Source organism: Folsomia candida, unplaced genomic scaffold (assembly GCF_002217175.1).
Source record: "Folsomia candida strain VU population unplaced genomic scaffold, ASM221717v1 Fcan01_Sc003, whole genome shotgun sequence".
NCBI lineage: Eukaryota > Metazoa > Arthropoda > Collembola > Entomobryomorpha > Isotomidae > Folsomia > Folsomia candida.
Window position 1 is genome coordinate 11,047,421 of NW_019091195.1, and position 13,673 is coordinate 11,061,093.

General features: G+C 38.3%; 2 protein-coding genes across 2 annotated transcripts; both read left to right on the plus strand.

Moving 5' to 3' along the window:
- Positions 1 to 4,608: 4,608 nt before the first annotated feature.
- On the plus strand, positions 4,609 to 9,566 carry LOC110847212 (nuclear export mediator factor NEMF homolog). The gene is made up of 17 exons (XM_022094104.2): positions 4,609 to 4,789; positions 4,985 to 5,136; positions 5,229 to 5,451; positions 5,572 to 5,799; positions 5,877 to 6,189; positions 6,263 to 6,466; positions 6,540 to 6,622; positions 6,717 to 6,939; positions 7,063 to 7,195; positions 7,322 to 7,424; positions 7,489 to 7,556; positions 7,678 to 7,693; positions 7,814 to 7,991; positions 8,072 to 8,491; positions 8,599 to 8,887; positions 8,976 to 9,074; positions 9,323 to 9,566. Exons 1-17 carry the CDS (start codon positions 4,731 to 4,733, stop codon positions 9,490 to 9,492), a joined length of 2,961 nt encoding a protein of 986 aa, XP_021949796.1. The 5' UTR covers positions 4,609 to 4,730; the 3' UTR covers positions 9,493 to 9,566.
- A 121-nt stretch (positions 9,567 to 9,687) lies between these two features.
- Positions 9,688 to 13,556, plus strand: LOC110847436 (exostosin-1). The gene is made up of 13 exons (XM_022094375.2): positions 9,688 to 9,884; positions 9,979 to 10,819; positions 10,917 to 10,974; positions 11,039 to 11,239; positions 11,317 to 11,476; positions 11,563 to 11,688; positions 11,835 to 12,030; positions 12,102 to 12,165; positions 12,265 to 12,476; positions 12,567 to 12,701; positions 12,781 to 12,909; positions 12,989 to 13,227; positions 13,291 to 13,556. The coding sequence occupies exons 2-13, from the start codon at positions 10,184 to 10,186 to the stop codon at positions 13,463 to 13,465; spliced, it is 2,331 nt and encodes a 776-aa protein (XP_021950067.1). The 5' UTR covers positions 9,688 to 9,884; positions 9,979 to 10,183; the 3' UTR covers positions 13,466 to 13,556.
- The last annotated feature ends 117 nt before the right edge of the window (positions 13,557 to 13,673 follow it).

The following is a 13,673-nucleotide window of genomic DNA, read 5'->3' on the forward strand; positions in this document are numbered from 1 at the left end:
TTTGCTAATTTTGACTTTGTTGCCGTTTCCTACAGCGGGATTTCAAACTACCGCCTCCATGCTCACATATGTTATCGACCGCACCCCCGGTCATCATTTAATGCGGACCCGCACCCGCCAGATCCCACTGGTCAAAATTAGCAAGCCGGTAAAAGTCATAACTTGGAGCTTTTGCTAATTTTGACTTTGTTGCCGTTTCCTACAGCGGGATTTCAAACTACCGCCTCCATGCTCACATATGTTATCGACCGCACCCCCGGTCATCATTTAATGCGGACCCGCACCCGCCAGATCCCTCTGGTCAAAATTAGCAAGCCGGTAAACGTTATGACTTGGACTTTTTGCTAATTTTGACTTTGTCGCCGTTTCCTACAGCGGGATTTCAAACTACCGCCTCCATGCTTGCATGTATTACCGACCACACCCCTGGTCATCTTTTGGTGTGGACCCGCACCCTCCAGATGGATCGGATCCATATAAACCATATAAATAAACTCAGAGTTACTTTTGCCTTCTTCCTTAGTTTTACTTTGATTCTCAATAATGAACATGTACTATAGATTCGTATAACTTAAATTTATAAGCTTATCAAGTTAGTCAAATGGCGAGATGTTGGAAAGCTCTTTTCTTGCTTGGTGAAGTGGTATTTGCAAGACATCAGAGTAAATTAGCTCCAGTGTTTCGGGAAGCAGAACGGTTGTTACTTGTAAAATGTCCTGAAATAAGAATATATAGTAAGAATACATAATACATAATTTCTTTAAATGTAAATTGTGAAATAATCATTGTAAAGATACTTCAAATCCTAGGGCAGAGATGTTTTTAAGCTTTTGGAGGAAACTGTGGAACATATCTTAGAGCAAGATTTTGTGGTAAATGGATATGATACCACCATTTGCTGCAAATTTCCAGAAAAGTTTGGCTTTCGTTCCACCCACATCTGCGTAAATAATGTATTAGAATATTACTATATCAGGTTCTAGTTAAATAGCTGGGAAAATTTAGCGACCTTTTGTCGAGCACATTTGTAGCCGCCGACAAATTCATCCCGATTGGCCACGTAAAGTTCCATTATGTCTTCTTTAATGTTGGAGTAAGCCATCATGAGTGAATCCTCAGTAAGATTCTCAACGATTCTGTACAATAATTACGATTAAATTCATCGTCCATATTATTATGTATTTGCAAGTTACTTATATCGCTGATATTGTTGTTTCTCCTGGGTGACAAATTCTTCACCCCAAACTTGCTTCCGCAGCGATTGCTTAGCTAAGAATATAAGAGATTTTTATTGTTATAACTGTTATAAGAAATTTGGCAATAAACGTTTGCAAAAATTCAATTAGGCTAATCAGACCAGAATTCCCTTGCTGATCCGTCAGAATGTCAGAGACTATTTTCCTGAACTTTGACTCCAGGTTAGCTGTGGGAGTCTCCGCTTCTTCCGCGGATGTTTTATTACGCCTTTGCCTATTTTTCCCGAATTTGTATAGGAAGAAATTAGTATTTACACTATAATAAAACATCTTTCAGTCGGGTATTTTTGTAGAATACGATGTTAAACGGTTATTAAAGTTTGTTTAAATATTAAATACTACATTACCGAGTCTCCAAACATCCATCCATAGTTCGTGCTACATTATTTTGATTGTTCAGAGTAAGAACTTGTTGGAGGGGTTGAGAAGACCTGTCTCTCCCAATCTTTTGAACCCTTGCATTCTCTCTTGCCTTCTCCTCGTCAAGCTTGGTAAGCTCAGTCCTATTATGTAAATATCTATTTTTTCGTTCGCCTTTTTTTCTTTTGCTCCATGTCTCCTTGCATTCTTGAACTTCTTCTTGAATTAGTCCCTTTGGAATATCTCCACGTTCGATTTCGTCGTCATTTTGCAGCGTTTTTGTAACTAGCTTAACTTCTTTGCTTGCTGTTTTCTTTGGTAGATTGTCGAATACAAATTTTTTGTTTTTACCATTTGTAATTTCAAAGCGATGCCGAACAAAGTCGGCGACATTTTCCGGTTCCACGATAAGATTTTGCTTTAATAGCCGAAACTCTGATTCACATGATCCATTCGTTGCCCGGACAAAGTTGGCGTTCTTGGTTTGCTGCACAACTCCACGTGCGAAAATTCCAACGTATGGGGCGTATGTGTTTTCAAACACGTTCAGCACAGCAGGATTGTAAAATGGGTTCAACTCTGCATCCTCATTCACGTGTTTTTCTTCAATTCTTCTTATTTTCTGAAAAGTGTGGTAGAATGGCAACTTCTCACGTAATAACCTACTTGCGTTTACTTCTTCCTCGTCTGATCCTGCATAGTCATCCACTATAACGTCCCCATCCACCCATTCTTCAAGAGAAATTGACTTGATTCCCGCGAGGTTGTGTTGGACATCTTCTTCCCAAATAGGGTACATATATCCTTCATGGCGATTTCCACGTCGTTTAACGTTGACGCCTCTTGTAATTTGGCTAACCCTCGTACGCTTGCGTCCACGATCTCATTTCGAAATTTATGCCCAACGGTTTTCTTGCGAACATTGTCAAGAAATGACTTTGTCAAATGAGATGCACACAATTGTATGCACGCCGTATCTCCAGCAAACGTGTCCTCGTTTTTGAGGACGGCGTAACTTTTCTTCAAATATTCTTCTAGTTTCATTGTGTTATATCCCTCAGACACAGCATGAAGCATGGCGAAATTAAAGTCGGTACATATTACATCAGGGGCACTCTTGGTCTGATATGGGCGTAATTTTTCACGCCTCGCTTGATGCTAGTAAGAGGACCCGCAATATCATTGGATTGACCTCGCATTAAAACACTGTCAGCCACAATGAAGCTTCCCTGCTTCGTTTGTGCCACAATAGTGTACAATAACAATGTGTTCCTTTTGTTCCTGTGAGTTTTGTCAGCAGGATCATTGCTAGGATATAGGGCATCTCGTGGGAGGGGCTTGAAAATACCTCCTGTCGCATCAATTCCCACAATAACATGTCCTCGTGAAATTGTGTCCGTAAATAATTTTATTGATTGCTGGTCGAAAAGATCCAGCCTAAAAAGTTTTGCATCCAAGTTAAGATCTTGGATGTAACCACAAATTGTGGCGTTGTGGCTTGTCTGGTAGTGATTTTTCAACAACCTCAAGTCGTCGAATATATTAGAAGCCAGTCTGACTTTTCCTTTGGACTCTGATTTCACAGTTCATAGAGCGTCTGCACTGGGAGGAACGCTTTTATGTAAAAGCTCGAGCCCTTTCACATGGCTCAAGTCTGTGAGAAATATCTTTGCTGCCGATGTAGTTGATAATTGGTTTGATAGTTTTTCTCGTTCGATCCCCGTGATTGGCCTTGACGTCCTTTTTCCTTGGACGAGGGTGAAAACTCCGAAAGATTCCAAGGTAGTTTCCAAGGCCTCTCCCTGGATTGGTTTGCATGGGAAAGTTACTTGAAATTTAGAGTATGAGCAGTACCCTTCCTGTCGAGCGAATGGCTGATCTTTTTTCCTCTCCGAATAATAATAGGGCTCCCGCCTATTATTAAAAGGGCAAAGGATGCCAGCTTCCCGAAGTTTCTGCGAAATAACGTCCCCACGAATCTTGTTTTCTACAAATTTTGAGGTTTTGTAGCCAAAAAATTTGGAAACTTCGTTTGTGGAAAATATAACTGTCATTTTTTTAGGCGGAATATAATTCAGTTCTTCCTGAGAAATGCCAAGGACAGTACAAACTGTGTCCACATCGAGTTGTACATCAGCTAAAGGTGCGTGAACTCGTACGGTTTCATTTTCGTTTTCAGAGGGATCTGGCGGGTGCGGGTCCGCATTAAATGATGACCGGGGGTGCGGTCGATAACATATGTGAGCATGGAGGCGGTAGTTTGAAATCCCGCTGTAGGAAACGGCAACAAAGTCAAAATTAGCAAAAAGTCCAAGTCATGACTTTTACCGGCTTGGTAATTTTGACCAGAGGGATCTGGCGGGTGCGGGTCCGCATTAAATGATGACCGGGGATGCGGTCGATAACATATCCAAGCATGGAGGCGGTAGTTTGAAATCCCGCTTGAGGAAACGGAGACAAAGTCGAAACTAGCAAAAAGTCAAGTCATGACTTTTACCGGTTTGGTAATTTTGACCAGAGGGATCTGGCGGGTGCGGGTCCGCATTAAATGATGACCGGGGGTGCGGTCGATAACATATGTGAGAATGGAGGCGGTAGTTTGAAATCCCGCTGTAGGAAACGGCAACAAAGTCAAAATTAGCAAAAAGTCCAAGTTATGACTTTTACCGGCTTGGTAATTTTGACCAGAGGGATCTGGCGGGTGCGGGTCCGCATTAAATGATGACCGGGGGTGCGGTCGATAACATATGTGAGCATGGAGGCGGTAGTTTGAAATCCCGCGCTAGGAACCTATGCGGACTATTTTATTAGTTTGTTGTTTGGTTTTCGGGATTTCTTGAGTATTTTAGAGTAAAATTAACATTTTGTGGTATTATGGTACGGCATAGGGTGAGAGAAGGTAAATGTAAAAGGTTTTTTAGCATTGGCATCTGCGGGTAGGCGGTAGGAAGAGAGGCGGCGGTTGGCGGTAGGAAGCAGGACGGTGGGCGGCAGCAGTGCACTCAAACCCAGGTACAGCTTCACAGACGTTTAGGAGATCTTTATGATCACTCGCAAAATAATATCTTTCGCAAAATACTTTCAAATTACAAACTTAGTCAACCACAAACCACTATGAAGAACCGTTTCACAACCCTGGATATCGCGTACCTTATCGACGAGCTTCGCCAGAAGTAAGTATTTCATATTTCATCATATAACGTTTAGGCTGTTGTGTGTTGAGTTAGAGTCAACACTGGACTTCACGACTCTTATGTTGACACTGTTGACTAGCTGATTTACGGTCTACGGTCTGGAGATTTATGGGTTATATTAATGAAATTGACATTTATAAATAATGCGCATTTATCCTATTGTCTTTTTAATAGATTGGTTGGGCTCCGCGTGGATCAGGTGTATGACATTGACAAGAAGACGTACCTTATTCGTCTTGTCAGGTCTGGAGGAGTCAAAAAGGTGCTACTATTAGAATCTGGAAGCCGCTTTCATTCCACCCAATTTGAATGGGCTAAAAATCCTGGTGAGGTGATAAGTTATTAATAAGGTTGAATTTGATTTCAAGTGTATAGTTAACAAAAACACCATATTGTTTGATGTTGTTTCTTCGTTTAGCTCCGTCCGGATTTTCCATGAAATTGAGAAAACATTTGAATAACAAAAGATTAGAAAAGATTGAACAAGTTGGGGCAGATCGGATCGTTCATCTCCAATTTGGAATGGACACAGCCGCATATCATCTATTTCTAGAGCTATATGACAGAGGAAATATCATTCTTACGGACCATACGCTCACTATTCTCAACTTGGTGAGACCTCGTATAATTGGAGAAGAAAGGTGAGTACAGGTTGCAATAATGAATATGAACTAAACTGTGCATATCACTATGTTTTCCCAAATAAATAATTGCATTGATTGAGAAGCTATTGATTATTGATCCCACTTGTTTTCTTTCAGAATGGCTGCCCATGAAAAATACGCAGTGGATAGTGCTAAACAAAATTTTGCGATTGGTCGTACTCAAATAGAAGAACTCTTAAGGAACAGTCCCACGGGAACGCTTCGCGAGAATTTTCTGTCTAAACTGGAATTCGGTCCAGCCCTATTCTCATGCGTCTTGTCGCGATTTAATTTAACACCGCAAACAAAAATTGCAACACTTGTAAATTCGGAGGAAACATTACTGTAAAAAAAAGATAAATACTTAAATACAATACCTTATAATAGCTATTATAATAAATGTGGTTTATTTAACTTTATAGGTCAACGCTTGACAAGTTGGACGGTGCATTTGCTCAAGGAACCTCTATGCTGACAAAAATTGAGAATCACAGGGGTGTAATTGTGTTGTCGAAGCCGCAACAGAGTAGTAACAAGAAGACTGACGATGACATACCGATACCGCCTTCATCGGAATCACAGCAGCCACTTTTCTACGAAGAATTTCACCCTTCTGTATTGGAAGAATGGTTAGGAGATAGTGATGCCTTGAAATTTGACAGCTTTGACGAAGCTGTTGATGAGTTCTTTTCAAAAATAGAGTCTCAAAAATCAGACATGAAGCAACTAAATCAGGTGAGGATATATTTCAATGAAATGTATGTAGTTTGTTGTCGTCTGACTTTTTAATTGTTACTTATTACGATAGGAAAAAGATGCATACAAGAAACTGGAGAGAGTGAAATTAGATCAACACAAACGTTTAAGGGAATTAAAAGAAGGACAAGAAGTAGATAAACAAAAAGCAGAATTTATTACGATAAACCAATCAACCGTAGATATGGCCATTTCAACAATTAGAAAATTGGTTGCAAATCAAATTCCTTGGGATACAATAGAAGATCAATTAAAGGTTGTAGTAATATGATACTAATTAATACTTTTATAATAATTAATTAATAATAATTCAATATTATCAATTAAAGGAAGCTAGAACACAAGGCGATCCATTGGCGACCATGATTGTAAAACTGAACTTGAAGCAAAACAAGATCACACTAAAATTAAGGTAACAGTAGGGTAATAATAGGATAATAATAGTAGGAGTATTTATTTCAATTATTTCAATTGTATATCGACAAGTTATATGTATGCATGTACAGCAACCTGTATGACGAAGGACAACACGCACTCGAAATTGATGTAGATTTGAATTTGTCAGCGTATGCCAACGCAACAAAGTATTTTGATTTAAAAAAGGCTTCAGCCAAGAAGGAGGAAAGAACAATAGAATCGCAAGGAAAAGCATTTAAATCTACAGAAAAGAAAACACTAGCAATTTTGAAAGAAGCTGCAACAATTCACTCAATCAAAAAGGCTCGAAAGGTATGAATATGAATTGGAGTGCATTAGTTTAAGCTTTCAACTTATGTGTAAATAATATACGTAGTGCTTGCTTGCTGTCACTAATGGACATGCATTCATCAAATGAATTTCATTTGTTGTTAGGTCCTGTGGTTTGAAAAGTTTCGATGGTTTATTACTTCCGAAAACTTTCTCGTCGTTGGTGGGAGAGATGCGCAACAGAATGAATTACTCGTAAAGCGCTACTTACGACCTCGCGATGTGTATATGCACGCAGGTAATTTATGAAACGATAGCCTACAATTGGATTTATACAGTCACACACTCCACAGCCACTTTGAGCATTAAATTGGTTTTTGCAAAAACTCATGAAATTATTTTGTCAATTATCGCCGTGCCGCAGAGTCACACGGAGCTCCTACATTAATAATCAAGAATGACACCCCTTGTGATGATGTCCCACCCAAGTCGCTCAACGAGTGTGGTGTATATGCTACTTCAATTAGGTTCTATTATAGCTAATAATTGCATAGTTATTACCAGTATTGCAATTATTTCTATGTATTATAGCGGCTCGTGGGAAAATAAAGTCATTCCAAGTGCGTGGTGGGTGTGGGGAGATCAAGTGTCAAAGTCAGGTGAGTTAATATTATTTGTATTGTATATTAACACAAGTATATCCGTGTTAAATATTAATTTAATCCAGCGATACTAGTGTAATGGTGTAAAATTTGATCATAAATATATCTAATCTTACAGCCCCGTCAGGAGAATAGTAAGTCATCCCGTTATTTATTTTCTTTATAGTAAATATGGTTCTTATGAAAGTTACACTATTCTTGACCTGGCTCGTAATATATTATATTTATCATAATGTATATTTTGCTACACTCAGCTTACCAACGGGATCATTTATGATTCGAGGAAGAAAAAATTATCTCCCACCCTATCAATTGGTGCTTGGCTTTGGCCTTCTTTTTCGTATGACTGTTGATAGCATCGATGCTCACAAAAACGAAAGAAGTAGAAAACCTGGGGTTGATGGGTCGGACATGCAATCGTTAACTTTAGAGGTAACGATTTTGGTTTGAACTGAACTTAGGAGTAGCTGAAGTACGTTAGTTTGATAATCAATAAATTAAACGCTGCACAGAATGAGAATAATGAGATCGAAGAAGATATTCCTGGTGGTGGTGACATGGACGACGACGAGGATGAGTTTCCAGACACTCACGTCAATTTGAATGTTGATGGGGACAAGTTGCGCACAAGACTGACATCTTCCACAGGAAGTGTTTTAGATGATGCCTCGGAATTTTTGGTGACATCCGCTGTACCTTCTGCTAATAGTAACTCGATGCAAAAAATCAAAAACAAGCAAAAGAAAATCGCGAAACTCGCAAAAGGTCAACCCAAACAACAGGTCATGAAGTCAGAGAAACCTTCCTTAGCTGTTGAACCATCACCTGTTAATCGTCCAAAGCGAGGACAACATGGTAGGAAGAAAAAGCTCAAAGAAAAATACAAGTTTCAGGATGATGAAGAAAGAGAGTTACGTATGAAATTACTTCGGGTACGACATTTTATTTATATATTGTATAATATCATATGAAGCCTTATTCCATATGGGCATCTTTTCATTCCAATTACTATGTATTGTACTTGGATCCTAATATCTAGGCCGGTCAATTAGCTGTGAACGAAATTGAGCAACCATCATCCACTGCCACAAAATCAGAGTGCTCTGAAGATGAGGAAAATCAACAGATTCCAGAATTGGAGGAAGACTTGCCTTCAGAAGATGCACAAGATGAAGAAAATGACCAGCTTTCTAAGGAAGATGATACTAACACCACCACAAAACTTGAACACAACGAAAACCAGCATCAACTATTTGCAGATGATGATCAACTAGAAGATGAATCACGTGAAGGGGAAACAGAGTTGGATTTACTCAAATCTTTGACAGGTTAATGGACAAATTATAGTCATGTTATTTTGTTTAAATGTAACCCTGATACTGGAATTTTCGAAAAATCTGTAATATTGATTTATAGGTTTTCCATTGGAGCAAGATGAACTTCTTTTCGCGATTCCTGTCGTTGCTCCCTATACCACCTTGCAAAATTATAAGTTCAGAATTAAAATGGTTCCAGGTTCGGTTTGTTGATGTACTCTGTCATGACAGTCTTACTTTCCCACCACCCGCCCGCACGGCAAGCGTAGACCTGCATACGGAAAAAAATTTTAGTTAGACCTGCAGGTCGCCGCGGGCGACGTGCAGTACAAAAACTGACCTGCATATCAGGACAGCGTTAGACCCCACCTTGCCTCTGGAGTGGTGGGAAAGTATTCATGACTTCTACGGTATTGTTGGGTCTGCAAATAAAATCTTACATTCTAGGAACAACAAAGCGAGGAAAGGCAGCAAAGACCGCATTAGAATCTTTCCAACGAGAAAAGGACGCCACTCCAAGGGAAAAGGATTTGATTAAAGCAGTGAAAGATCAAGATTTTGCTAGGAATTTTCCTGGGAAAGTGAAACTATCAAACGTAATTCGAGATAAGAAGTGATTATCTATTAAATTACTGTTATGTTTTTATGATAAATAATAATAATAAATAATTAAAACGTCAGAATGGATTTCGAAAATGTCGAAATTGTTTGAAGTAGTCGAGTTGGATGGTATTTCATTTTTCATGAAAAAGTGTGCTCCGTTCTTATACATGATCTATGGTTCCGTTTAACCTAAGTGAAGCGGGAACTCAACCAAACCCATTGCGAAATATTTATATCGCGTTTTGATTTTTAGAATAATAATTCTAAAATCGTAATTTGATTTGCAAATTGCTATTTGTAAATCTCATCGTATAAAATGATCCATCGGATCCTAGATTTATAATAAACATACATGGATTAGACTAAGACGGAACTCGTCGTTCATGTACTACCAACGTAAACTTGGGTAAGCAATTAAGATTAAGAATCTTAATCTTAAATTAAGATTTTAAGAAACATTTTAACATTTATTCTAAAGTTTTAAGTAATTACTGTTGTAGTTTTAAATGTAGATGAGAATAAAGACGGTGGTTGATGCAAAATGAAACAAGACTCGTAATCAACGCTCAATAATCGCCGCCTCCTCAAATGTATATTTTCTCTCAACCCTTCCACAAGTTCAAGTCTCTGGATGTTGTTGACATTCATCGTTCGTAGACTTGGCCGTCTCATTCCCAAAAGAAAAAGAAGAATTAACGGGATGAGATGAGAAGCAAAATTCGTTGCCAGCTGAAGCTTTTACTTCTCATGACCTTCACTTTTGTAGCCGTCACCTTGTGGCTCATTATATTAGGACGTAATGACGGGGATAAAAACAGTGTTGGGGGATCCTTTGCCTTCATCACACCTTCATCAAACATCTTTAGCTACGACTTCTTCCTCCGAGTCAACAATAATTCGGCTGACGGGGTGGAAGAACTTTTACAAACAGTTGAGGAAGAGGACGAAGCTTCTGCGGATGCATTTGAAGAGCTCATGGATATGGCTCCGTTATGTCCCCTTCGACTGGACGAGTTAGTTGGACGGAGCCAGAAAAATTTAAATCCAATGATAACCCAAGAAGCACAAATGCATGACTACAAATCTTGTCAGATGGAGAATTGCTTCGATTTCAAAAAATGTCAAAATGATCTCATCAAAGTTTACGTCTACCCCCCAGATAAATTTGTTCCCATTAGTACGACATACGAAAAGATTCTGAATCGAGTAATGTCTTCCCCCTACTATACAAATGACCCAGACGAAGCCTGTCTATTTATTCTGAGTATTGACACCCTAGACAGAGATTCTTTAAGCCATGACTTTGTTAGGAATTTAGGAAGTAGACTTAATAATTTAGAGGTATGTGAATCTTCGATTTATAACTGATTAATGTCTTCGGCATAATCGTAATAATTAATTAATTGTAACATCTGTCTGTTCTTTTTTCTACCTGCAGCACTGGAACAATGGAGAGAATCATTTGATATTTAACTTGTATGCTGGAACGTGGCCAGGTAACTTTTTTCTAAAAAATGTGCTTTTTATTTACAAAAATCATAATTAATCTTGATGTTTCAGACTACAATGAGACAGAATTAGGATTTGATTTTGGTAAAGCAATATTGGTAAAGGCTTCCATGAGCACAGAACAGTTCCGGCCGTCCTTCGATATTTCTCTGCCCTTGTTCCATCCTTCTCACCCTGAAAAAGGAGATGAGTTGGGAACTGCTTTCACTAACGAGTTTCCTGCTAGAAAGAAACATTTGGTTGCCTTCAAAGGTTATTTTCGTGTTTGTATGCAAAGATAATTTGAAAGCATTGTTATAAACTAACCACTTTGTCTCAATTTTCTTTAGGAAAACGTTATGTTTATGGAATAGGATCAGAGACCAGAAATTCCATTTATCATTTACACAATGGAAACGATATTATAATGGTCACAACATGCAAACATGGTAAAAACTGGAAGGAAATGAAAGACGAAAGGTGTGATGAAGACAATCGAGAATACGAAAAGTAATCCACTTGAAATTTCCATGCAAAATTCTGCTGTCATTCTGTGGTGACATTCTGCTGTCATGTGGTTTTATGTCTAATTGCAGGTACGATTATGAAACTCTTTTGCAAAATTCAACGTTTTGCTTAGTCCCACGTGGTCGACGATTAGGATCATTTAGGTTTCTGGAATCATTAAAAGCTGGATGCATTCCAGTCTTGCTATCAAATGGGTGAGTGTATTGATGCTGAATCGGTATATTTATAAATTTCAAGGCAAATCACAAACATAATACTGCATGAGTTGGAAAGACACTTCTGCGAATAATAATTCATCATGTTTGTACTTAGGATTAGTAATGCTTACTTGTGTTTGCAGATGGGTACTCCCATTTTCGGAAGTGTTGGATTGGACGGCAACTGCAATTATAGCTGATGAGCGAACATTACTTCAAACGTTAGAAGTGATAAGATCAGTAGATAAGAGGAAAATATTTAGAATGAAGCAGCAAACTCAAATTTTGTGGAATCAGTATTTGTCTTCCGTTGAACGAATTGTAGAAACAGTATTCGAGGTACTTTTAATTACAATGCATTTAATTAAATTTGCCCGAAAGAGGTGATTTTGATAATGAAATATTTGCAGATAATAAAAGATCGCGTTAGGCGAAATACTCGACGTGATAGTTTTATATGGAACAGTGCACCTGGTAAGTTATTGCTGATGTGATTTGTTCTGAATTAGATATCATCGATTAATACACACATGCATAGATATTTGACCAAATTTGTTTTATATTTTCTACCAGGAGCTTTGAGCATTGATACGTCCTTTGGAGAAACCTTAGACGACTACCCGTTTTATCATTTGGGCAATGTAACCACATTGAAACCTAATTTTACAGCCATTATTCGAGTCCAACAGCCCTCAATTGGTTCAACGACTAAATCGTCAAGCTACGCCAACTCAATATTATTCAAGCTAATTAAAAATCTTGGCAAGAGCCCATTTGTGTCAAAAGTGCATAATAATATACTTTAATATTTACAATTTAAGTGTCAGACCAGTAGGAACCAAATTTGTTAAGGTATTTTGCTAATATCTTTTCAGATCATCATTGTTTGGAGCAGCACTAAAAGTGTGCCACGTGTTTGGCCTGATATCCCTCATCCAATTATTGTTAAGCAGACAACTTCCTATTCTCCTACTCAAAGATTTTTTACAGCCGATATCAATACTGATGCGGTAAGCGAGTTAATTTTAGGTTACATTTTTTTTGGTTAATACTTGATGGTTAACAGTTAACCGTTAACTCATATCGTAGGTTTTCGTATTGGATGAGGATACACTACTAATGACTGACGAATTTGAGTTTGCGTATAGAACTTGGACTTCATTTCCAGACCGAATTGTTGGATACCAATCAAGATCACATTATTGGAATGAATATAAAGTACATGAAATTCTACAAATTATTATTAACCTCATATGAATGTGGACAGGATGACGTAAGACCATGTTGGTAATTTTAGGAACAATGGATGTACTCTTCAAAAGCATCCAACGAATATAGCCTTATATTACATGGAGCCTTCATTTATCACGTCTACTACAACCATTTGTATTGGTTAAAATTGCCACCGGCAGCATTGATGACAATTGAATCGTTCGAAGATTGTGACGACATTGCTATGAATTTGTTGGTTACAAGGGTAACAAAAAAATCACCAATCAAACTAACTGCAAATAGGAAACCGTCCGCCAGTGCCAGGTACTGTTATTGTCACTGTCAGGCCCTTATTATGACATCTTAGCTATGCTTATCTACTCCTAGGAATTCTCAATGGTTGCAGCAAGATAGGATACAACAACGACACAACTGTCTCAACGAACTTTATGATATTTATGGTTCAATGCCTCTGTTACGATCCAGTATTCGAATGGATCCTATTTTATTTAAAGATTCAGTAAGTAATTTGCGAAAGAAGTACCGACAACTCGAGCTTTAGGAATTGATGTAAAATTAAGTTGAGTGATCAATCGTACATCCCAAAAACGCAGAAATAAAAAGGACCGCATTCGTTTTACATAAAGATACAAGAAAAGTTGTCCCTTTGAAAAAAGTTTTCTTTGATGTTTGTTTCATGCGCATTTCGAGTGTTGCATACAAAGACGAGTCCTCAAAGTCCCCGTCGTTTTAACTTCGCCTTCGGCATG

Coding starts and splice junctions, on each gene's coding strand:
- LOC110847436 (XM_022094375.2), top strand. CDS start 10,184: ATGAGAAGCAAAATTCGTTGCCAGCTGAAGCTTTTACTTCTCATGACC. Junction 10,820..10,916: donor GTAGACTTAATAATTTAGAG/GTATGTGAATCT, acceptor TTCTACCTGCAG/CACTGGAACAATGGAGAGAA. Junction 12,910..12,988: donor ATTATTGGAATGAATATAAA/GTACATGAAATT, acceptor TGGTAATTTTAG/GAACAATGGATGTACTCTTC.
- LOC110847212 (XM_022094104.2), top strand. CDS start 4,731: ATGAAGAACCGTTTCACAACCCTGGATATCGCGTACCTTATCGACGAG. Junction 6,467..6,539: donor CAATAGAAGATCAATTAAAG/GTTGTAGTAATA, acceptor TATCAATTAAAG/GAAGCTAGAACACAAGGCGA. Junction 7,196..7,321: donor CGATGTGTATATGCACGCAG/GTAATTTATGAA, acceptor GCCGTGCCGCAG/AGTCACACGGAGCTCCTACA.